This window comes from Pieris brassicae, chromosome 6 (genome assembly GCF_905147105.1).
Source record: "Pieris brassicae chromosome 6, ilPieBrab1.1, whole genome shotgun sequence".
NCBI lineage: Eukaryota > Metazoa > Arthropoda > Insecta > Lepidoptera > Pieridae > Pieris > Pieris brassicae.
Window position 1 is genome coordinate 3,369,949 of NC_059670.1, and position 23,025 is coordinate 3,392,973.

General features: G+C 32.1%; 2 protein-coding genes across 2 annotated transcripts in view; one reads left to right on the forward strand and one right to left on the reverse strand.

The window, feature by feature from the left end:
- The first annotated feature begins 42 nt into the window (after positions 1-42).
- LOC123710862 (dnaJ homolog subfamily C member 8) lies at positions 43-8,153 on the forward strand. Its single transcript, XM_045663125.1, has 6 exons — positions 43-572; positions 869-1,060; positions 1,724-1,852; positions 2,425-2,532; positions 3,484-3,618; positions 6,506-8,153. The coding sequence occupies exons 1-6, from the start codon at positions 519-521 to the stop codon at positions 6,623-6,625; spliced, it is 738 nt and encodes a 245-aa protein (XP_045519081.1). The 5' UTR covers positions 43-518; the 3' UTR covers positions 6,626-8,153.
- A 6,573-nt stretch (positions 8,154-14,726) lies between these two features.
- Positions 14,727-23,025, reverse strand: part of LOC123710566 (forkhead box protein O) — a 78,826-nt gene continuing 70,527 nt past the window's right edge. The window contains exon 9 of the mRNA XM_045662543.1: positions 14,727-17,469. The gene's annotated coding sequence lies outside the window, so the exon portion shown is untranslated. The remainder of the gene's footprint in view (positions 17,470-23,025) is intronic.

Genomic DNA, 23,025 nt, shown 5'->3' on the forward strand with positions numbered 1-23,025 from the left:
ATTGACCCGTACGTCAATGTAAAAAATAAAATATTTTCGTATTTCACAATTTAAATTTTATGATCGACATTTCTTGACATCAATATCTGTGCAAAAAGCTTGAGGCCTGTGAGAAAACAAAGTGTTATCAGTGTTATGTTAGTGTATTCACGACAGGCGTGATTCAGTGCTGATAGTGAGTGAGACGTGAGTGATAGGCCTAACGTGTTTGTAAATGGTCACGTGACAAAGCGATCAGTCAGTGTATATACTAATGTTATTGTCAAAGTGATCAAACTACGAATTATCAATTTTTAGGTTATATTAATTTTTTATATACCCTGTGGTAGCTAATGTTAATGCTCAAATGTTTGCAATCCTTATTTAGCTATTAATTGTTCTACTTAAGAGAACATTTGTAATTGTACAATAATTACTGAAAAATAATTCGATTCTGCTCCTTGAATGGCGAATATTCCAAATGACCAAGAATCCTGTATATAATTAGACCTTTGTGATCTTATTTGCTATTTACTACGATGTCATCTTCGACTAGCAACAAGAAAGAATCCTTTGAAGAGTTTTATTCTGAGGTAATTTCTTCTAATCATATAAACAAAATACTCTATTAATCGTAATTTAAGCAAGATGATATTGGTTGTTCTAATAAAGCAATGGCTTTCTTTTTTCTTTAAATATACACTTGCAAATTAATATTAATAAAGTATTTTAAAACAATTACAAGTTTTATCATACACATATGCCATAGAAAGAGTACAGAAAAGTGCTAGAATCATCTGAAACTAAATGTACCTACATGAAACTTTTTGATGTTATGAATATATCTATTAATACATAGATAATTTATTTGATACAATTCTGGTTTCAGGTTAAGGAAATAGAAAAAAGGGATTCAGTTTTAACTCCTAAGCAACAAATTGAAAGGTTACTTCGGCCAGGATCTACCTATTTTAATTTAAATCCATTTGAAGTCCTGCAAGTAGAGCCAGATGCCTCTCTTGATGAAATTAAAAAAAAATATAGACGTCTTTCAATTCTGGTACATCCTGATAAAAATATGGTGTGTATTTACATAATATAAAGAAACTTTTTAGTAAAAAAAACAAGATAAATATTGCTTATATTTGGATATCATGGATTTATATACTTTAAAAAACTCTCTGATTTATCTTTATTGTAGTGTGTAAGGTTTTGTTTTGGTCAGACGGTAGCCCCGTCAATATTTCGTTTTCATTCACAGATGGACATTGCTTACTGAATCTACCCACCATGCTTCTTAATAGGTAAGACAAAAACAACGACTAGTCAAGAAGCACATTAAAGAATGTCAAAAAACAAACAATTCTTTAGTTTTATACATTTATTTTAAATTAGCCTTGCCTAGAAGATATCACTTAATAGCGATAAAGCACCAAGTGAGGTTTTTTATATTTCGTAAATCTTTTTTTTCTTGTTTTGATTGAGTGTTTATATTGAGCAGTAAAGTGTAAATACTATGGAGGATGTCTAGTAGTCCAAAAAAATTATGATGCTTTATTTGGTTTTCAGTATAACAATAACAGCCTCAAAGTAACTTTAAGTAGTTCGAGATTGAAAAAAAGTCTTAAGACTTTCTGAATAATGTGCATAAGGTTTTTGTTAAACCATTGCTAAGCATCACTCAGGTAATTTGAATATTCACATGTACAGTAACTATGTGTCATATATGTCTGTTTATTTACAGGATGATCTCGAGCGAGCTCAACAGTCATTTGAGATAGTAAATCGAGCATGGAAGACCTTGGAAAATGAGGACACAAGAAAGAAATGCCTGGACATTTACCAAGAAGCAAAAGAAAGGACTGAACACATGGTAAGTATACTGCTTTTGACTAAATTTTGCCTTAAATCTGTTGTGTTACTTTTATAATGTCTTTAAATATTTAATCTACTTAGAATAAAGTAGTTATACAAATCTTTACTTAATTTAAAAAGGGAGCTGCTAACTGATAAAATGACAATGTACCAATAATAAATTGGCTAAAAAATAATAAATGTATGTTTATACAAAATTTTATGTCTGTAAATGGATTTAATGGAATCATAAAACTTGCTCCTGAGCACAAGGCTTTATATTATGCTAAGTGTATTGTTATCCTATATATTTAATAAGTATACATGTCATTTTGTATCAATGCTTGTTAAGATAATGCCAAAAATATATGTGTACTGTATTAAGACGGATGTTTGAATTTTGTGTTTACAAATTAAAAATAAAATTAAAGTTTTTTGACAAATTTCATTTGTCTAAACTATTCAGTAGTTGTTGTCTATGTGATGTGAGTGCCTATGAATAGAACTGATATCTGGTCATACTGGAAGAATCACTTATATTGGTAAATTTTGTAGTTGATAAGTAATTAATAGATTTTTATTTTGAAACAGATCGAACAGAAACGCAAGAAACAAAGGAAAGAAGGCCGTAGTGATGAGCCGATACCAGAAGACGATCCAGATAAATTTAAGCATGCTGTCTATGTTATGACTATGAAGGTATTGTAAGAATACTTTTAATTTTGTATTATGAGTGAGGGATTCTAATTTTGATGCTTAATTTATGAATAATAAATCATTGAACAATTATTATAAGCATAGACTTATATATTTAGAAAGAAAACAATTTTTTAACCGGATTAAAGCTATTTGTGTTATTATAAACTTATAATTATTCTACTGCTACATATATTTCATACAAATAGCTTTAATCCGGTTAAAAAATTGTTTTCTTTCAATGTGTAAAAGCTATGTTAACTAAAGACAATATTATATATTTAGAGTTTCACTTTATTCAAAGTATGACTTGTCTGTCAAAGTTGTGATGGTATTTGACATTGACATATGGGAGTCATACTAAGCGTTAAAAATTCAACTCTGAATTTTAGCTTAAGGCAGCAGTACTGACATGAAGTTGCTAAACAAAGTTTGTGAAGAAGAAATCTTTGACTAACGCTGTTACTATTAGTACCCTCACCAAAAACTAACCTCTTGAAAAGGGCTCACACGACACAATGTATAGAAATAGTTAATAAACTGTATAGATTAACAAACAAAAGGTCTTCATGTCAGTTCCTATATTGTAAGAAATAGTTAGTTCTAGGTTTTTCCCATGTGTATGTATTGTTGTATGTGATATTAATAATAATAGTGTCCGCATTGGAGTAATCTATAATAGTAACTTATTTTGTTTAAATAAAATAAATAATTCTTTAACATGTTAAATTGTTGGTACAGTTCTAATTGATTTTACTTTACGATATATCACATCCCTTAAGCACACAAGAAAAACGATTCTAATTTCTAAAAAGTATATTTTTATTCTATAAGGCCGAACCGTATCGTTAAAGCTGCCTCGAAATCGTTTCCAGACTTAATATTTTGGAGACAAAATCTGTTACAAAAATTTTACACTATTTTGTTATTGAAAATAAACTAAAATGTTTCCAGCTTTTTGCTGATATGGAGAGAAAGAGGCAACATCTAGAAACAAGAGACATGGAAGAGAGAAAAAGAAAACGAGAATCGGAAATCGAGCAAGAGGAGCAAATGTCTTTTGAGAAAGAGTGGGCTAAGAACTTTGAAGTAAGTTGAAATAGACACAGTACCTAATGTTTTAATTAATTACAACCGATACAAACGATGCAACAGCCCTTGTTCTGTTCCATGAACATAGGGATGAATGCTGCACGCTCAAGTTATTAGGTTAACACAACTCCAATCGCGTATTTATTAACCCTTATCGTGGCAAGATTGCTTTTTTGAACAAAAAAAATATAGGCAGCTTAGGGGTATAAAAAACATTAAAAAAATCGTGATATGAAAATTTTGGAAAAGCAAGATATATAATATTCAATACATTGCTACGCGTACAGTGATAATCACATTTTTATATACAGTGCTATGTTTAGGGAGAGTTAGAACGTTTCTGGTAGTTTTTAACATATATCAAAAGATTATTGTAAATAACATGCTTTTAAATAAAAATAACTGTCTTGGTGGAAGTAAAAATGTTTAATAAAATAAATCTTTCTTGAACAACAAAATAATCCTATAATAATTCAGAGACCCTATTGCTTGCGGTGGTACTACAAAAAACAGTTTCGATTCTTCCCATACTAAAGATGAACGTTACATATTGCATATGCACATCGTACTTGCCTGGCCAGCTTTGCATTACTTGCACCTCTGATATCCAGTTATTTGCGGTCAATGGTCATATTTGTCTTACCGGACATCACGGCATGGTCGTTCAGATACCGGTTTTTTATTTTTGCTTTGTCAGGTATTGCGTGTAAATTTTTCATTGAAACGTTTCAACCTTGTTTTAGTAGGCCCTTGTAGATTTCATACCTAAAGTCTTTTAGACGAACCTGCTTTCTAGTGGTGTTGGTCATTTCGTTATGTCTCCGGCGTAAAAGCCAAGCGTTGGTAATGCATATAAGTTGCTAAAAGTTGCTATAAGTTGCTAAATGCCAAAAGTTGCTACAGAATATTCATATACGACCTGTGCGACTTCCTGCTTTCTTACCTTTGTACGGAATAACCATTTCGTCGATAATAAAAGCATTCTCTTCTACGGATGAACACTGTGTTCGAATGTGGTCAATTACAGGACGTATTTTATAATATCTATCTGATGTATTAGCTTCAGAATTATTGTTAAAATGTAAAAATCGCCCGATTTGTTCAAATCTTTTTAGGGACATTACATCTGCTACCTTTGCATAACGGAATTACTTTTTCCAGTAATCTTTGTATGATGGCAAAACTGCAATACTCATGATGACATTTATTGCGAAAAAGTCTAGTATTTCTTTCCTTGAAGCTGTCATGGATCTTCCTGTTCTTTTTACGCTATATAAATTTGAGTGAGTGGTAATAATATCTAATAAGTCTTCAGTAAAAAATCTATAAAAATAATCTAAAGGTGACCAATACAATAAGATAGTAAATTTTCCAGAAATGTAGGTTCTGCTGTTGCAGCCTTGTGTTGAAATTGTGCTTTTTGACAGCGAAAAGATAATTTAATTCTTCTGCTACATTGTCTTTTTGTTTTACGCGCACCGATGGCAGGAGCTTTGCGTTTCATTTTTTGAGCGAACGTCAAAGGTGTGCCGACAGGTGTGGATGCAAGAGATTGATTTGAAGACAAAGATGAAATTGAGGGTAGAGCGTCATAATTACTTTCTGATGGTTTAGGAAATAGCTGAGTACGAATAGGTGTAAGAGACACTTCGGTTGTATCGGCATAAATATCGCTTGCATTCTTCATCATCAGAAGTTTGTAGGAGGTTTAACCTTTCGAGACTGGAATTTATCGATAGCGCTGGAGAGCTTTCTGCTGATCTAATAATTCCAGCTTCACCACCACTACTGGCTACGTCACTTGTGTCAGAGGCCGCAATCTTTTCTGGTACTAAGGATAAAATGCGCCTAGCTCTTTCGCTCAAAGCAGTGTAAAACCAAAGCAAAAGAAACATACAAAAATCCCATCGTCATAGTAAAGCCAAACCACATTGCTTTATAATGTAAGTCAATAATAAATAATGTAAGTCATATTATTTGTTCCTTTATATAGGTAATTAGGTATGTTGCATTGCAGTAATAATAATACTAGTATTTTTTGTGGGAATCGTACCCACAACTTTGTGTGTCGCTTTCTACAATCACTATATCAACGAGGCGGTCTAACGTAAGTCCAACTGTCTTTTAAATTGTAATAAAATCAGTTTTATATATAAGACAGATATACTTGCAATTTAAATTTTAGAGTAAAGTCCAAAAAAATATTGTATATTATTCTATACACCACCAACGAAAGGTAACTGCAACTGCGGCATTGTATAGTATAATAAACGTTAGTAAAAACACGACAAAAACAGGCTAATTCTCATAGCGACATCATATATATAAAAATATGTAAAAACAAACATTTAGGCATGTGTATTTTATAATAAACATGCAAATTTAGGGGTAAAAACATCAAAATAAAATGAAACATACCATAGATAAACCTGTGCGGCGCGTTTTGACGGTTATATTTCACAACTGATTTAAAATTATGATAAATAAACTACTATTTTTATTTTTGAAGTATAAGTAAACGTCTAGAAATGTCATATGTTTATTAAAACTGAGTGAAAAATTATTTTATAGTGACCATATATTTTTATAAAGTTGTAGGTAGGTGGTAGGATTTATATGAAAATAAATTTAAAAATAAACGCAATAAAAAACTTTTTTTTTTATTTATTCCATGGCCTTCTCCTTCAGTTGGCTTTTTTTTTAATTTTCTATATGCCCGTATATTCACATTTAAATTTTTTTTATATTTACTACATGAATTTGGATACAAGTCTTTCAGTCCGATTTAAAGTTTTCTATTTGTGTTGCCACTGGTTTGACTATCAAATATGTAATAAAATGAACCTAAGCCAAGTCTAATATTTCGAAATATTTATCTTTTCAGGAGTCTCGTCAAAACCGCGTGGACAGTTGGAAAACCTTTCAATCGTCAAGTGGAAAAGAGAAGAAAAAGAAGAAAATTATGGGGTTCAAACCTCCTAAACCAAAACCTGAGAGTAGATAAGATTTAGTTGTCTTTAAATAATTTTAACTGTATTTTATTAAGGTAGGAATAAGGATTTTGTCTGAATAAAACATACTGTGGAATTGATAAATATAGTTTCCGATTACACACTGAGTGAAATCGTAAATAAAAACACTTTTTAACACTGATTTATTGACGATTCAGTCAGTAAATACTTTAGTTAAATCACTGTATAATTTATATAGTTTTTTTGATTATTAGACTTTTATTACACTTTGTATTAAAATTCGCGTAATTGTAATTTTTTTCAACTACCCTCATTTTTTATTTAATATAACAATATCAGTGTTATGTTTTTGTTAAAACGAAGTACTTATAGAAAATTCCTAAGGCATGTCATTATAATAATGTTATTTAAATAAAAGCAATAATTTTAAACAAAGAAATGTTCTACTAAATACCTTCCAGCCTTTTAATAATCTAAGAATAGTATAAGGTAAGTGACACATTTTTGCGTCTTATTACAGAGTTAGAACCTTGTCACATTAATCATCTAACTGTGTGTGATCGGCCAACCGAGTAGTAGTCGATTTTCAGGTCACATTCACAAGTACAGTGATAAGGGCAGGGGTCAGACTGTAAAAAAATAAAGTCTCAATATATTATATTGAATTGACTGGTAGTACACTTTCAATAGATATTGACTTCAATATCGTCGGTAGTCGTAGTAGTTAAAGTAAGGCCAAACAGGCCATACTCTAACCTTCCTTAATATAAGTTAAGGTAAGTTCATTAAAAAAATAAACTTGCGTAATCATTTCTGTACTTTAATTTTTAATAAGCATAAACACAAAAATACTTAACCAACATTCTCTGGGTGCTCATTCAAATCAAGACACACACAAAATATTGACGAGATCTCAAAGAACACGATATATATCGACCTTCTGAACTCTGCCATAAGCAAGTGTTAAGCACACATAAAAATACAAGTTTTAAATTTATTGATACATGAATCGAACGGAACTTGAGAATTATTAAACCACTGAGTCAATCCCATTTGTATGTTTTAATATAATATATAATATTGCAATTAAGTAAATTCATTTAAATTCAAATTTACTGAGGCTGAAGCTTATAAAATATTATTAGGTAAAGAGTATTAGGCAAGACACTACTTTGTATATTTTGTTTTCTATTTATCTCTAATAGATGGCGCTGCTTAAATAATAAAAAAGTATATGCAGCTTTATCGAAATGTCACATATAGATTTTAATTTACGTAGTCACTCGTTACCTACTATTTAATTTTATCAAAATTAACCTAATAATGTTTAAGATAAAAGTTTTTAATATTCTACAGACAAGATATACTAACTAAATATTGCTAATTCATAAACTCAGCTCAAAATAACTTCAACATAAAAGATGTTGAATTGATTCTAGATTTATATTTACTACCAGTTTGTAAGTCAAGAAACTCTCCGCCACTCTTTTTAATCACCAAGTTTTGAGTCATACAAATTGTTTAAATATTCGTCACATGATTAATTTTTTTAAAACTCAATCAGTGCTATTGATGAAAAGAGACATTAATTGATCACCTTGAGTTTTTTGTATTGTTTTATTAAGTATGTTATTACGATTTAATGTTCCTAATTCGAATATTACGAGATACGAAAATTTAAGTTTCTTTAAATTGTCTTTAGAACAACGCCATCTATCAATAAGCAAAGAAATCGACCCCGTATATTTAATATTTTATTTGTGATGTAAGTGATATGTATGTATCTCGTAATTTAAGTCAATTTATTTAAAGCTTTTTTTTATGTCTAAGATTCGTCTTTGAAATAAATAAATTTTAGTTTAAAATGTAACAGTTATTTTAAACCCCGGTTGCAGTATTTGATTGTGGTTAAGATATATAAACAGCGTATGCTAGACAATCTGTCTAAAACAATCGCTCTTACGGTGAAGGAAAACATCGTGACTTAAAATGAAAAACAATTTTTTAACCGGATTAAAGCTATTTGTATTATTATAAACTTATAATTATTTTACATAATTTAAAAAATTTTCGACGTTTCGCCTGCTTTACAGCGTGCGTGGTCACGGTGACTGAAGACAAAAGGTGTCGAATGTCAAAAGTATCACAGCTGTTATCTGTAAATTTAAAATTATGTAAAATAATTATAAGTTTATAATAATACAAATAGCTTTAATCCGGTTAAATAATTGTTTTTTTTTTCACTGTGTAAAAGCTATGTTAAGACAATACTATCGTGACTTAACCCAATAAATCGTCAGCGTGTCAGGCACACCAATAAAATAAAAACAGATGATCACGACAGAGCAAACACAGAAATCTGAAGCCCAGTACTTGGTTTTTTATATGTTGAAGTTGTGCTGTTCTACTCGTTACATTCCTGATTCACGTAATAAATAAGGGCGTAGGGCAATAAATATTTTACCATTACAACTCGGCACAAATTCAATTTGAAAGAAAGAACTAAAACCTTCCCATAACAAATAATAAACAATCTGAATATATCAATCTTTACCACAACATTATTTGTGCGCAATGCACGCCCGTGAATCTCTGAGTAATTGTGTGCTCGCGGCATAGCCAACAATAGTTTCCTGTGTCTGGTGTGGTTAGTTGGTAGGGGCAAACCCAACATCTCTAACACATCTGCATTATTTACCTTAACAATTAGAATTTTAAATAGGTACCGAGTTATGTATGGATTTAACATTTGCCCATAGATTGTAGATAAATATCGTAGATATACATATGTAAGGATAAAACCTAACATCATATTAACTAAAGTAGTAGGTATAAAAATAGTGGCTAAAGTAAGCAAAAGCGACCCCCGTGTTTTAGTGTTTATTGCTTACCCGCCTATCTGAGTAGGAGAGAGGATGCCTAGCGTGAGTCGATTCCTACTTATTTCCTAAGCCTTTGAGTAAGTGGGGAATGTGCAAAAATCATTCCTCGATTACCATGTAGTAACTAGCTATGTGCAAGAACTTAATTATTAACAACATGTAAATCCTTTTTGTTTCTTTTGAAAGTTTCGATTTGTGAATGACACTTGCATTGAAAAACAAATGAAGTGACACAAGAGTCACGCGTGGTTACGATTTAAGACTCGTTAAAAAGGAGCTATGCGTGCCATTACTGGGTTGCGAAGAAATATTTTTTGTCTTATTCAAAAGAAGGAATACTGTAGTAAAGCAAGTAAGTATATCTCGTGTAAAGCAGAGTATTTGAATTTATTAGATATTTCTGTGCAATCATATTTCATAGTTAATATTTAGTCAGTTTTGTGACCAGGAGTTGTAAAGTGTTACCAGATTCCTTTGAATCAGCTGACTAAAGGCGTGTGGAGGAAGGTGCTGCGCTTCTTTCGGGATCTTAAGGGATTCTTGAACAGTCAACTGGACTGACCGGCCCGAAGGCTGCAATAACTAATGTTGGGAAGTTGTTGATCATTACCGACCGAAATAACTTTGTTATTTGTTTGCGCAGATTGTAGCTGTCCATACAGACTTTTTTTTCAATATGTATCCAACACCTAGTAAAAGACCCATCATCAGTTCGACTTCATATTTTGCTTTTTTCGTTCTTTGCTTGAAGCAAAATTAAATTGGGGAATGTTCATAAAAATTCCGAGGAATTTTGAAATTTTGTTTTCAATTCGAAAATAATTAATATACCTAAAATATGCTTCTACGTAAGATAAGTAATTATAACATGAACAGAACTACAGAAATCTACATAACATCTATCATCCCGTCAATTCCAGTAGGTTTCAATTGAATGCTTTAAAGTTTCTAGTATAAATTCTTTTTAGGATTTTGTTATCCCCACATGAATGAGTTACCCGTGCCATGTGGGCCTTGGGAGCCCTGGTACAGAGAACAGCAAGCCATTTACAACAAACATCTCTTTGCTGGAATAGTATGGTAAGACACACTAATGTTTAGTTAACTATACAGCTTAAATGGAAGATAAAAGTTGCTCGTCCATTCCAATAACTCGTCTAACTAAAGTGGCTAACTAAATACTCATAATGCAATTGTAAATGTGAGATTATTATTTAGCTGGATTTTTAAAACCATGTTTTTCAATACAATATTTGTTTAAGGTTGGTTGGTTAGTAGTATTCTAGTGTTGGTTTTATTTTTTATAAATATACCATAGAGCATTAATAATAGTCTATAAGAAAACTATTATATTTGTTTATTTGTTGTAATAGGATAGTTGCTGATTATTTAGCGCCATGGATTTTTTTAATACTCCTTTTAAGCATATTCCGATTAAATAGTGATCGTTGTTGTTAATAATTTAATTAATACATTTAAAAAAAAAACTAAATAAACAAAAGAAATATATTTATTTTCTGATTTAGTTAATAGTATAATATGTTTTTTCGCAGGTGGTTGTTTTCATTTGGACTAGCTATATATACGGAAAGCATTTATTTGAACTGGAGCCCACCAGCGCAACCTGGCCCACCCAGCGACATGGTTGAAGAGTGCGATGACTCAGATTCCTAATTTATTTGGGTTTAATAGTAATAAACGTTATTAGACTTCTTTTAGATTTGTTTTCTTTAAAACAAACGTATAAAAGGGTCAATGAAACGAGCATTTTAACCCAAGTTTGGGTATACATAAATCTTCTACGTATGTCCTGACGTACTCATCCTAAACGACAAGGAGGTGTGTTGGAAGTGGATTTAAGAATGGTTTACAATGAGACGATTTTTATTTTATTTAAGGGGTGTTTACTGGTAAAGTGCCTGAAGAGCAGGACAGAAGCTCATGGTGTGAGCGAAGTACGAAGCAAGGGACCTGGCCTTCCCCGGTGAAGGTGATTTTTTACTCTAATCTGAATTGGCTTTGCCGGCGCGTGCCTGTGCGCATGTGCCAGAGATACTTTTATTCCCTACTCCGACTCGACCGTTCATACGCGCTTATGTAAGATTCTGAAGAACATGATTATATTTTATAAGAAAAATACAATTTAATTAAATAAATAGTTAAAGCTCTTACTACAATACTTACCATGTTAAAACGAATAATATATATGCGTGTACACTGTACATGTTACAACTTCTATATCTGTCTGTGTAACTACTCAATTCACTATTTTTATAGTTGCACCTTTTTGATTATTTTACATAATTTACAGACTACGTTGGCTAGACAAAAATTTGAAAAGCAAATATATATTGTTACGAAGACGTGTAGACTGAAAATTTTCTCAAATTTTCCACTAGTTATGAGATATTTGCAGCAAGCTGAAATATGATTTATGGCCGTTTCATGAGAGGCTTTATGACATATTACAGCATTGTAATATCTTTAATGTTACCATTGTTTTCGGGAGGCTGAAACATTTTTCAGGTAGTTTCAGAACATGTGTAGTCAAGTGGTGCAGTTTTCAGGTCTCGTTATAGTCCTTTGATGAATGAAGGAAGGTCCTAGACCGTATTTTCTAAGCAGGACAGGGACGTGACGCGAAGTAGAGGGAAAATCGCAACCTTCTCGAAGCCAGACCGAATACTAAGAGCCCGTACGACAAGGACAGAGCACTGTGAGAAAAGATAAAGTTCGATTATAGTGATCTCGAGTGATAAATTACTATGTGAAGTGTGTATGTAATTAGTGTATTTCTGCGCGTCATTTTCGACTTTTAAGTGTAAACAAATTCCTCGTTTAATTTAAAAATAAACCCTTGAAGAGATTTACGCCATTTTCTATCCGATCCCTAGCTCGTAACATTTTAGTGTCAGAATTGGGAATAGAAAGATGCCAATCGCTCTATAGAACAATGATGATGATGATGCAGCTGCAGATAAAGAATATTGAGACATTAACATCTAAATTGAAAACCTGGACAATAGGTTTTCTAAACAAGAGAAACGCTTGAGTTAGAAATGGAGATTTCAGTGCCTTAAGATATCAGGATTTGTGGAATCATCTGGAACGCTGGAAGCCCTTTAATGGTTCTTTCTTATTGGGGCGCCTTAAAGTAACACTTTGAGGCTGTATGCAAGATAAACGTTTGGAAAAATGATCAGGCTGTAGCTGCTCTTACGTTGGGACAAAGCTCGAGGCAAAGCCCTAAACGTGTTAGAAGCCATCACAAGTGACACTGGCGTGACTGCTGCATGCCCTAGAGTCGCGTTACGGGGACTCACATTTGGAGTCAGTCTCCAGGGCTCAATTACGAGAGAGAGCGCAGCGAACAAATGAGAGCTTGCAAGAATAGCCCTGGACAGAAGACAGAAGCTGGAGAAAAAAGGATCTTCTAGTGTGGAGAACAGGAAGTTTGCTTAAAAGGCAACTCTTTAAAAAGTGGTTAAGACGTCTGTAGAGTAATCAATTTGAACAATCAGGCCAGTAATCAAGAATAGTCGACAGTTCTAACAGTTCCTGAGACATATGATAATAGAAGACATATAATTAAAGAAATAATGTATAAAAAAATACTCAGCTGTTGTAATTTCAATAATTTTAAAGTATTTCCATGATACAAAAAATTATATTACCGAAATGGTTTCCTTATATCCACGAAAATTATGATTTCTGATGATCGCAAATAAAGAAAATAAAACTTACATTAGCCTACACGTGAAGTAATAAAAACTTCTAAATTTGCTATAAAAATCTTTGCCACTTATCTTCAAATAAGTATTCCGCAAGTTTAGCTATAAAAAGTTCTTAATCGACTTAGAATTTTAGTATAGAGTGAATGAAATCGTCACTGCCTAATAAATCTTGGCAGTACAAAATATTTTCATGTTTAAAGGCCTGAAAGGGGGTACTTATCCCCTAATTAATTAAAGCTAAATTTCGCAAATCTGTTTTTGTCCCAGCGTAAAATCTATTGGGCATTGATTTACCCCTTAAATGTATGTTATTCTAATGAATCAATATTTTTTTATATATATGAATCAATATTAAGTTTAAGTCTTTCTTAAAAACGTCAATTGTCAAAAGTTCCTTTAATGACGTATTTAAAAAAGTCAATTCCATGCAGTTTCCATTTCTATATTGTACTAGGAGTCACGCAATTTCTATAGACAATCTGTTACTAATCTGTTTCAGTTTTGGCGCCATTTGCTATTCATATGTTTTATTACTTTGACCTTGGGAAAAATGAAGGGCTGCGTCGCTAGTTGATTTCATTGAATTAGCACTTCGCTAAGTATTTTTGTCCCACGTGATTGTAGAATTGTAGAGGACGGTACGGTGTAATGGTGAATGTAAAATCATTTACCATTACACCTAATAAGTAATAAATTTACCATTAGTTGTTAGGTTGGCGTCATTCGCTATTCGTGTCTGATATTTCCGAGACAGAGAATATAACAGAATTGTAGATGTATGTCCTCTAACATAAAGAAGAGATCCTCTACCCGTGTAACTACTGACAAGCCCGAAGAACCAAGTTGCTGCCGAGAGGTGTAGATGTTCAGTGGTCGGACACACTTTGTTAGCGTGATTTAGAGTATGACGTCATGGAGCTGATGTATTACAAATATTTATACGATTTAGATTTAACTGAAAATGCAAATGTCAGAGGCAGATCTCTTGAAATTATAGTGATTGCCTAGAAGGAGACACTATCACTCGAAAGCAATATTAGGCGGAAGATGATTTTCCCTAAATATTTAGGGAAAATCATCTTTAGTTTTAAAGACCGGCATCGCACTAGCCGTGCTTAGTGGCTTCAACGTGCGACTCTTATCCCTAAGGTAGGTTCAGTCCCCCGCTTTGCACCAATGGACTTTCCAGAAACCAGCTTGTTGCCTTAGACCAAAAAAGTCGGCGGTGTGTGTCAGGCACACAGGCTGATCAACTATTTCCCTATAAGATTGATCATGAAATAGATATCTGAGGCCCAGACCTAAAATGGTTGTGGCGCCACTGATTAATTTAATTTTCTGGTAATTTTAGTGTCCATGGGCGCTGCCGCTTTGAAAATTTATAAAGAATTTGAAAAATACTTATAGGTTATGCTTTATGGTAATTCTTTTTAGTTGATCCACGTTCGTACAGATTCATTTAATACTAACGTCTTGAAAGGTGGGCTTGAAATAATACAATCAATATAATTTTGAAAACAATATCAAATTTAATACATAAATAATATTTATGTACTTCTACATACATGTTTTCTATATATTTACATTTAAACACATTTGCCTAACTTATTAGTACGATTAACATTAAATTACAAACTAATGAAACGGAAAAATAATCAACGAAGTGATTTAAACAATTAAAAAGATTACCTACATAAAAACATGGTACAAAATAAATTATGGTGTGACAGCACGTCATAAATTCAAAGATAAAAGCTAACCATGAGTTTGGACACTGGTCAATACAATTACACTCATTTACCTACTTGTTCTACGATCAAATTAACTAACTATTTTCACTAGGGAATAACGATCCAATGTCAGAGATAAATTGATTTTTTTTTAAATCCATTCCTATCATACGCCGCAAATTTTATAATTTCAAATCTTTTGACGATAAATTTGATTTAACAATGCGTTTTGGACACGCACCGAATCACAATTCGCTTAGAAAAATTTTGCCTATCGTATTTATTCACAATCAAAGCTTCTAAATAATTTATCGTATATGGTAACTAATTAGGAATTTTCAAAGAACACAAAAATTACCTTATAATTTTAAGTCTAGCCTAAACAGTGCTATCTAATTGACCACATGTATTGACATATACCTTCGAATAACCAAATAATTACATAATATATCAACAACCATAAAAATAAAACTAATGACCGCATGAGATGTCTCCAAAGAGTAATCAAGACACTGAAACCTTAAAATTCCGTCCCTATTTTTGGCAAATGTTACCTTAACTTTGATTCAATGTTGAACATCCGTAATCGCATTCCTGACTTAAAGCCACGAATTAGTTAATTTGCTATATATTTACATTAAAAAAAACCGCTTAATGTGGCGTCTTGTCCGTTTTTGTACGTTAGGTTTATAAGTAACTTAAAATAAAATGCGCTATCGTTAATAGCACCAATGTCAGCCATGTATAAATATAAAAAAATGTAACAAACAAATTTGTCTTAATTAATAAACTGGCAAATAAAATGATGCTTGAATTGACGCGAATACAAAATTGACTTAAGTTTAGTTTTCTAAATGAACACTTATTGGCTAAATTTATTCACAATAGAGTGAGGTAATTTACATTAAACCTCTTAACTTCATAGGTCCCAAGATGATCGCGGCAGCTGTCATTACCATATAGCCTATTTCCCGCCTTAAACATAGAATTCCCGCCGTGCTTTCGTGATTATTGACCGACCTTTTCCACCAACCTTTTTATTCGTAGGAATTGTTATTTGATTGCATTTTTTTTTGGTTCTTGTAAGAATCAGTCGCCTATACTACCACTATTACGATGGAGTAATAGTTCATAATCAATTAATAATGTTGTGTACTGTACTTAAAAAACCACGCTACAATAATATGAGGCTCGTTAGAGATACTAAAATATTAGTTTAGTATGAAATCTAACATTCATTTGGATTTTACTGGGAGTAACAATTGAGGTTTATTTTTTTGACTGGTAACATTTTCGATGTAACATACCTTAGATTATTGAGCCATGGTTTAAGACCAATTTGGTCAGTCTAAATACTTAATTACAACTTATTAATTAACGGGACTAGAGATCTGACTATTATCAACATTTATCAGATATTTTTTTAAAGATTTCAACAATATATAACCAAAGTAAAACTGTTATCAAAACTTAAAACATGCCTACTCTTTTGGGCTTCATGAAAAACGCATAAAAATGTACTCAAAATGTTTACAAATTATATAAAAAATTGCATATTTAGCCATAGACTTAAGCTAAAAATAATTCTCTTTGTAGAGTTATTGTGTCAAGCCGCAGTATTTTGTCTATGAAACTTTTTAAACGTATGCGTATGGAAGAGACATTCTCTTATGTTTCATGTAACTAATTATTGAAACATTACAAATACAGAGAAATCTTTAATTCTTCAACTCAAATGAATATTATTTGTTTTATACGAATGATACATTTATTATTGTACATAATTATATTGTGAACAAAAAAGCGCCAACTCACAGTCATAATGTAATGTTAGTTCGCACTTATTTTCAATTCGTATCTGTCAAATGTCAAACGTGTTATAAATATAATAACCCTTGAAAGTAAATATATATGTTCGTTTAAATGTAGAACCCTTTCTCTCTGCACGATAATGTATGAAAATTTTCTATTCCAAAATTATGAACTGAAATTGACTTATATTGTTAAGTTTTTGGTTTATATGGCCTTGAGGTAACACTATGACAAAATCTATAGACTGTCAAAATATAGAAAACCTAGATAAACTTTGCGATATCATAAAATAGCAGTCAAGCCTTTGACGTTTGACAATTATGAATTTGATGTCAATTATTGATTTTACCCACTACACATTGACCGTTTACACATAAATTGATTTTAAACGACTCCAAATTCTCAAATAATTTGGATAATAATTCATATCGAAAGGCTTTACTTAAAGTAACAAAATGCCCTTAAAATAATCATAAAACAATGTAAATTTTATATTTAATAAACAATTACTGAGTAACTAAATTAACGCGAGGTTAAACTTAACTATGTTCACGTTGATTTTTAATCACATTTTCACTTTAGTTTTTGGGGGAACTTTCGTTGTCGGCTTTTCAATAACGTTTTCGATGTTGTGTCTGAAGTTGGTCGATAAAGGTTATTCCGGAACCTTGGCGAACTTCAGCCTTGTGCGTTCCATCTTTGTATGTCTTGGTTATGCCTGAAACCAAACAGAAAATATATTTAAAGAAATTGATCAAATTGCATTATATTAGATTATTATTAGAACGTAATTGGGTGAGTTCGAAATTGTTTCCTCACGATGTTTTTCTACCCTTTGTAACATAGTGTATAATCTATTGGTGTTGCCGGGTTTCCAAATGCTGGGCAACTAAACTCAAAATAATATAAATTTTTGAATCGTCATGAATCAGTTATCCCTATAAATTTTACTATCCAACAGATTCAGTAGTTACCATTAAAATGAAATTCAATTCTACAACTAACTATATGTAGACAGAACATTGATTTATAATGTCAGATAAAATTACTTAATTTATTCATTGAATAGTAATATAACGAGCCCTATTACAGTTGAAAGACGTAAGCAATATGAATACTCGAATTCAAAGAGACTGACAATGATTTTCGTAATCCCCATATAATTTTCGCAACGCGTCTCGATGTGGATTATCAGCGATTCCCGTTTGGTAGTTTCTGCTGAGTTCGTGGAGTGTAAATCGTAACCTGCCCGCCACGGCGACGCCAGATTCCCGCTCCCCGCTACCCACCTGACGACCCCTAGGGATGTGGACGTATCGATTTTTAAATCGCTACTTTTTGACTGTTTTGTGAATAATATCGCTGATTAAAGGTGTATTTAAAATTATACAATAAAGTATGTTACAAGAGAACATTTTAAGTGGCTAACACTTTAATTTAATTAATCCGCCTGATCCTTTGATTACTTTTCGCACTCGTTCCACACAAAAACAGTATTCGGAGTGAAGCGACCTAAATGTATTTTGTAGAATTTAAAAGTAAGCACTAGTAAGTATATTTAAGAAAAAATAAACCAACAATATAAAGAAAATATAAGAATTTAATTACCAATTAAATCTCAAATAATAATAATAAAGTGTGTATGTTATTTGAGTTTCTATCATAGAGATGAAACAAATAATTTAACTTAGTAAGCACTAGATCCAATACAGCCAAACGTATTTATCATGTTTAAAGTAAAATTAGTTACAAGTACCTAAAACTCATGAACGTTAACATTTGTCGAGCCCTCGAACATCGATACGTCGTCATTCGAGAGCTCAGCCCTAACAAACCACGATAAATCTGTCGCATATTCAGCAATGTACCGGACTTTCTCTGCGTTCATTGCTCAGAATAAACTGTGTCCTTAATATGTGATGTAGATAATTGGCGTCCCCGAAATAAGGCCAACATACCACGTAAATGTGACCTACCCAGTTCCCAGATTTATTACGTGAATATTTATCTAGAACAATCAACTTTTCGTATAAAACTTGTCTGCGAACGCGAAATATGACTTCCAGACTTTTTGGATTAGAACTAATGTTATTCTAGTTTTTTGGACTTTTTGAAGGAAGAACGAAAATTCCCAGTCAAAGTTTATTTGTTTGTGAGAGATTTTATTTACGTACGTTATAATATTTATTATTGAACAAGTCTCGGTAGAAAGTGGTTTCCGTTACGTTTGTAATTATTCACATTAAGGTATAGAATTTACAATTTGGTTATGGCATTTAATTTAATTTTGTTATTATGTAAAATAAGTATGTAATGCCTAAACTGATACAAAATCAGGATTTAATCAATGAATTATTAATATGAGAATATAGGTAAGTAAAACGTGGTCATAGTAGTTATTTAAATATTGATAATGATACAATTTGCAAATTTTTTCATGACAATAAATTCGGGACCGGATGTGACGGGTTATAAAGCCTGCGCCGTTGGTTATCGGGTGATTCCGGTTGGGTTGGGGAGTTTCAGTAAATTTATTCACACTATAGTTAGGGTTGTCAATATATATTCGATATTCAAAGTATAGTATCGTAATATCATACGTTGACGTTTAAAAACCATTAATAAAATACTATACCATTTTAATGAAAATAATGTTTGAATTTAGCTATACAACGTATTGATACGTAATGGCAATTTTTCCTATTTAAAGGATATCAGTGCCAACATATATTTACTAATAAATATTAACATAGGAGCCATTCAAGTATTACGTAAGCACTATAGAAGGGGGTGAGGGGGGTGGGGATTGTGTTCAATTTTGTTTTTCAATAGTAATTATTTACTTTTTACACATATTACCCACACATTGTCTATACTTGAAAACGAAATACATTTTCAAGGATTCCTAAAAAATACATAAACGTATTAATTAAATTAATTAGATTTTTGAAACCTATTTTTCCATAAAAACAAATTGTGGTAAAATAAGTCGGTGTAAAACACAGTCTAAGATGTCTATTTGTTGTTAGCAAATATTAATTTATACCTATAGTTAATTGGTGTTTCTATAGCTAGATTCTTAACCTATTATTACATCATTAATTCATATAGGGGTTTTAAAAATCACAACTTCTTTATTCGTAAGACTGAATATTAATACACGCGCGTAAGGGATTGTTTTGATTGACAAATTACATAACCAATTTCAGGTACAAGGTTTCAAGGCCAAAAGGTAAGTAGGGCAGGGCAGGACTTTTCGCACAATAACGTAACACAAAACGGCAACATCTCTTGTAAAAAATGTCAATTAGGACTAGCCATTGTATATTTACTACATACAATATGTTGTGTTTTGTTAAAAACGAAATGACACTATTGTGACCAAACGTCATAACAGATTTTGAAAATCGTTTTGGATCGTTGTGCTCTACGGCGTTATCATGGCAACGTAATTACCTACGAAACACATTGTATACGCAATTATTAGTTACAATTAATTTCCATATAAGATGCGACGTAGTCATCTATATATAAGATAAAAGATATGAAAAAAGATTATTTAAATTAAAAAATATTTTTAGTATTGGCAACCCTGTTTAGAATTCGACGCCCTCTTAACACTGTCGTTATTTAGGACGTGTTTCCTTTATAGTACTATAACTAAGATTTCGATTCTCTAGGTCAAATTTTATAGGCTCGAATTTTTATTGTTCCCCGTATTAAATGGTATGGAACGGAAGGGGCTATCAAACGATATTTTATTTTTTCAGTTTATTCTTTGTTCTTTTGAATATATTTTCTTTTAATCTTAGTTAATCTCAGACGGATGTATACATATCTAATCTATTATATATAAATAAAATTTAAACGCATAATATGTTGCTAAGCGCTGGACCAATTCGAGTAGGTATTTTAATTTATTCCTCGAACTCTGAAGGTTTTTATGTAGATATAAATATGAAAATTATTTAGTATTCAGGTTTTTAGTCCGGAAAAGTGAACAGTTTCCACGAATTTGCATACCAAAATGGTCTATATGATAACTTGTAGCTAATAAAAAGGTAGGCTAAGTAAAAAAATAATTTAGGAGAAACAAAGTTCACGGGGGCAGCTAGTGTGACTTAAAATTATCATTAAGGTAAAAATGAAATTAAAAATATAATTTATCACGATCTCAGGTACCACTGAATCAACAGAGTGGAGGAGGACTGAAAGCCAGCAAGTAGCCCAGGAAATTTACACATTTTGGAAGCTAAGACACATTTTGGGTTGCACAGTGTGTGCCATTATAAAGAATAAAAGTTGCCTTATATTAAGGATAATTTTAAGTTACATAGAAACCTTAAATTTAAAAAGTCACTGAACAATTTGTAAAGGTGGCAGTGTAACTTTTATGCTGGCGGGATTCTCTCGCTGTGTCCCGATACTTACACAATACAGTATTCTTAGTTACATTATGTGTAAGTTCTTACATTAAATAGCTAAATAGTAGTTCAGGACTACCAAAGAAGTGAACTATTGCAAATTTTTATTCGCTATTATGTTCCAACTTTCCGTCCTCTCGTTTCCCATCATCCATTACCGTCCAAAATGGTGTCATTACGTTCGCTTGTAATCCCTAGAAGCTGGCTCTAACTCTGGTATTTTAGTGATCAATATAGCAATCAGAGCAAAGAGTTTTCTAATTTATTTATTTGATTTAGGTGCAAAATATTTATGAACAAGTGTGATTGTGTGCACTTTTCGTTATGTACCTTAATGCCGTTGCAGAGGAGGAAATTTCAATTACTCTTGATTTTGCTTATTGTGGTCAGTGGCTCTGATAAGAGTGGTCTAATTTACAATCTCGATGGTATTTCGGAGATTGAATTTTCTGATTTAATTGTATAATTCACTGGAATACTTTTCCAAGCCAATTTCAATGAGCTTAATGCCGAAAGTAAAAAATAAGTCGGTGGCGCTACAACCAGTTTAGGTCTGGCCTCAGATTTCTGCATCATGATCATTTGTCAATAGGCAAGTAGCCTCAGCCTCCTGTGTTTGACACACGTCGTCGACTTCTTGGGTCGTAAGCAAGCCGGTTTCTTCACGATGTTTTCCTTCACCGTTCGAGCGAATGTTAAATGCGCACATATAAAGAAAGTCCATTGGTGCACAGCCGGGGATCCAACGTTCACGCTCTCAGGAATGAGAGTCGCACGCTGAAGCCAACAGTGCTCTAATGATGACGAAAGTAGATTCTGTACTTTTTAACATTCGCGAATTTGTAACGTAACGTGGTATGAAAACTCAATATTTAAAATTTAATTGCAGTAAGTGGGCATTTTTGGGTATACAATTCACAGAAAAAATAAGATTTGTGCATGATTTTGTGAAAATTAAACTTAAATAAGGATTATCTTGACTATTTAAGATCTCTCTTCTTTAACTATTTCTGTGTTATAGTATGAGTATGCTCTGAGAATGCTTTGGTTTTCTACTATGACTAAAAGACCCTTGAACAGCGAATTGAGGTGAAAACTGTGAATTATATAATTTGAAGCGTTGTACGGCCGCTATAGCAAGTTTTGTCTGGAACAGTATATATAAGATATCCAGTGCTACATTTGTCGAGATCTATGATCAGTTAACGAAAGGAACCAAATATGATTTCTTGGCTTGTATAGGATTTCAACTTCTTCACATTGTTAGCGTCTAACGCACTACAAATAAAAATAAGTCTACTAATTGGATTTTATTAACTTTCTTAAATGGTTATTCAAAAATCAATTGTTTTCACTTTCCGTTCTGAAGTCTATGAAGGCGTGTCTGAAGCAACTTGTTGCATGTGGGCGTGGCGACCACGCCTTCCGCCCAGCTAACGTGGTATACTTTCAATGGCTTAGACTTTTGTAAGACCTATGTTAAGTGAATAAATTGATAGAGCTATTTAGGAATAAAGTGTTAAGGTCTTAATTTAATTTGTAGAGGTTCCAAACGAGAAGTCGTCGAATAAAGAAGTCAGCAGGTCCTCGGTGTTATTCTTAGTTTGGATAGTCTTTAATAATAGGCTTAACGTAACGTTTATAAGTAATTGTATATGTCATTTTCATGATAGTAAAAGTATAAAATAAGTAATATTTTTTTTAGCAAAACAGTAAGCGAGCTTTTGTTATTATGTAGAAAGTAAACAATGTAATACGCTAATTTAATTTCAGGTTCGAATTCCGAAGTCTGAAAAGATGTTTTTGTGTTTTATGAATAAGAAAATTGTGTGTTAATTCGGTTTAAGTCA

What these genes read in the sequence shown, in the direction of transcription:
- LOC123710862 (XM_045663125.1), top strand. Translation starts at nt 519, where the DNA reads ATGTCATCTTCGACTAGCAACAAGAAAGAATCCTTTGAAGAGTTTTAT. An exon ending in TTGAAGAGTTTTATTCTGAG is followed by an intron (nt 573 to 868) that starts GTAATTTCTTCT and finishes TTCTGGTTTCAG; the next exon opens with GTTAAGGAAATAGAAAAAAG. An exon ending in TACATCCTGATAAAAATATG is followed by an intron (nt 1,061 to 1,723) that starts GTGTGTATTTAC and finishes GTTTATTTACAG; the next exon opens with GATGATCTCGAGCGAGCTCA.